This window comes from Dacryopinax primogenitus (assembly GCF_000292625.1).
Source record: "Dacryopinax primogenitus strain DJM-731 SS1 chromosome Unknown DACRYscaffold_11, whole genome shotgun sequence".
NCBI lineage: Eukaryota > Fungi > Basidiomycota > Dacrymycetes > Dacrymycetales > Dacrymycetaceae > Dacryopinax > Dacryopinax primogenitus.
In genome coordinates this window covers 239,701-241,436 of record NW_024467208.1, presented here as the reverse complement: position 1 = coordinate 241,436, position 1,736 = coordinate 239,701, and the positions used below count along the sequence as shown (strand labels likewise).

General features: G+C 50.1%; 1 protein-coding gene across 1 annotated transcript in view; it reads left to right on the top strand.

Moving 5' to 3' along the window:
- DACRYDRAFT_116810 (uncharacterized protein) overlaps positions 1 to 1,724 on the top strand; it is a gene marked incomplete at its 3' end in the record, with an annotated part of 6,733 nt that extends 5,009 nt beyond the window's left edge. Inside the window, exons 16-27 of the mRNA XM_040770267.1 lie at positions 22 to 133; positions 186 to 299; positions 345 to 406; positions 459 to 545; positions 594 to 738; positions 786 to 887; positions 939 to 1,073; positions 1,124 to 1,261; positions 1,319 to 1,346; positions 1,398 to 1,429; positions 1,484 to 1,553; positions 1,604 to 1,724. Coding sequence (XP_040627828.1) covers positions 22 to 133; positions 186 to 299; positions 345 to 406; positions 459 to 545; positions 594 to 738; positions 786 to 887; positions 939 to 1,073; positions 1,124 to 1,261; positions 1,319 to 1,346; positions 1,398 to 1,429; positions 1,484 to 1,553; positions 1,604 to 1,723 — 1,145 coding nt within the window. The remainder of the gene's footprint in view (positions 1 to 21; positions 134 to 185; positions 300 to 344; positions 407 to 458; positions 546 to 593; positions 739 to 785; positions 888 to 938; positions 1,074 to 1,123; positions 1,262 to 1,318; positions 1,347 to 1,397; positions 1,430 to 1,483; positions 1,554 to 1,603) is intronic.
- Between the last annotated feature and the right edge of the window lie 12 nt (positions 1,725 to 1,736).

The window sequence follows — 1,736 nt, the reverse complement described above, 5'->3', positions numbered from 1 at the left end:
GGTAGTCCTGGTAGGATTTAGTGTGGGCTCTGGGTGTCGCAGCGGAACGCAAGGCACACTTCAGATTCGGGCAGCAGATGGGCAAACTAGCGATGCAACTTGCGGCCAAGCACTCTGTGATCGGTGACAGAGCGTACGTGATTTTCCCATATTGTTGACAAGAGATGGTTGACACAAGCACGCAGCAAATATGAGGTCATGTATATTACATTGGCCTCGGGATGGGAAACTGAGCACATTCGAGCCAACCTCGCTAGAACAGAGTCTGCACTACGACTGTCCCGAGCAGCCGGTGACCGGTAAGTCCTAAATCGTACTAGACGTCATATGCTGACACGCGCCAGGATTTACGCAAGCCTAGCGACTCTCTTCAACGTACAGACTCAGTTGTTCACATGCCGTCACTGTGCGCTCTACTCATGCTCTTCGTTCGACGTGTGATTGATCTTCCGTTTTAGTGAGCGAACTAGTTACGTCTTGCGAGGATGCCTATCAAGACGTCACCACATGGATTTCAGGAAACAACACGGAAATTCTCGTCATGGGTAAATTCCTTCATTCGGTTCCTTACTGGCGACTTACGTTAGTTCTAGCTATCTTGATGTGTGCTCGGGCCTTTGGAGGGTATACTGTCAACACGAAGCTTGAGGACGCCCTCGACTGTGAAGAGTTCATCGAATCGGAATATCTTGAGAACGTCGTCATGCAATCCGCCAATGTTCCGTTTGTCCTGAACTGGTGAGTGGCTTTCTCACGCAAGGGCATCACCCTCATACTGTCGTCAGGTACAATGCTTTCAAGGTCGTTGCGTTATACAGCCTTGGATACTGGTCGCGGGCTGCGGAGCTCGGATTCCAGATATACGAGTCTCGCAAGTGGCACCCCAAGTACGTCGATCATATGAGCTCGAAACAATGAATCGAGGCTTATCACTTCAGCTATCGCCATGTTCGCTTCGGGTTAACGTTTCACTCTCTGGCGATGATACAATGCCTCCGCGATCGTCATATTGATCCTGCCGACCGAGCGAAGTACTTGGAGCAAATCCGAAGCAATCAGGAGTACGTCAGAAAGTACGTTGAGATGTTGCTGTCAACCTGCCTCGACATTCATCTCTCGGCAGGTGGGCTCAAGCATCACCAAAGAACACAATGCATTGGATTGCTCTCGTGGATGCTGAATTTGCGTCGCTCACTGAAGGAGCTGACGCATTGAAGCTATATGACGTCGCCATTAAGGTCGCCTCAGACAATGACTGGATGTGCGTGATATCTCCTGTGCAATTGAATTGAAATATCCTTCTGACGTCAACTCGAAGCTTGGAAGAGGGGTGGGCCTTGTACTTAGTAAACCACTGCCCGTGATTGTCGTGCGCGCCTACTAACAATTGTTATCAGGCTGGCTCTCATTTCATCCGATGTGCCATGGTGTAAGCATTTAAAGCTGAAGCTTCTGTTTGCATCACTTTCTCAACCTGCCGCAGGAGCTTTGGGAGCGAAATGCAGCGTCGTGGAATCGGTCGACAAAACCAATGGGGCGCGCTTGGCATTGTCGTACGCTATCACGCCAAGCTTCCACATGCTTTTCTGATATCATTGTATAGAGCTCGATGGAGAAATCCTGCGAGAAGTCGGATTCTATATTCAAGAGGGCTGTGACGGTGGACGTGGGCACTCAGACGGAACAGATTGATCCCATCCCTCGCTCTGCATATCTGGCGTCTCGTACCAATTCTT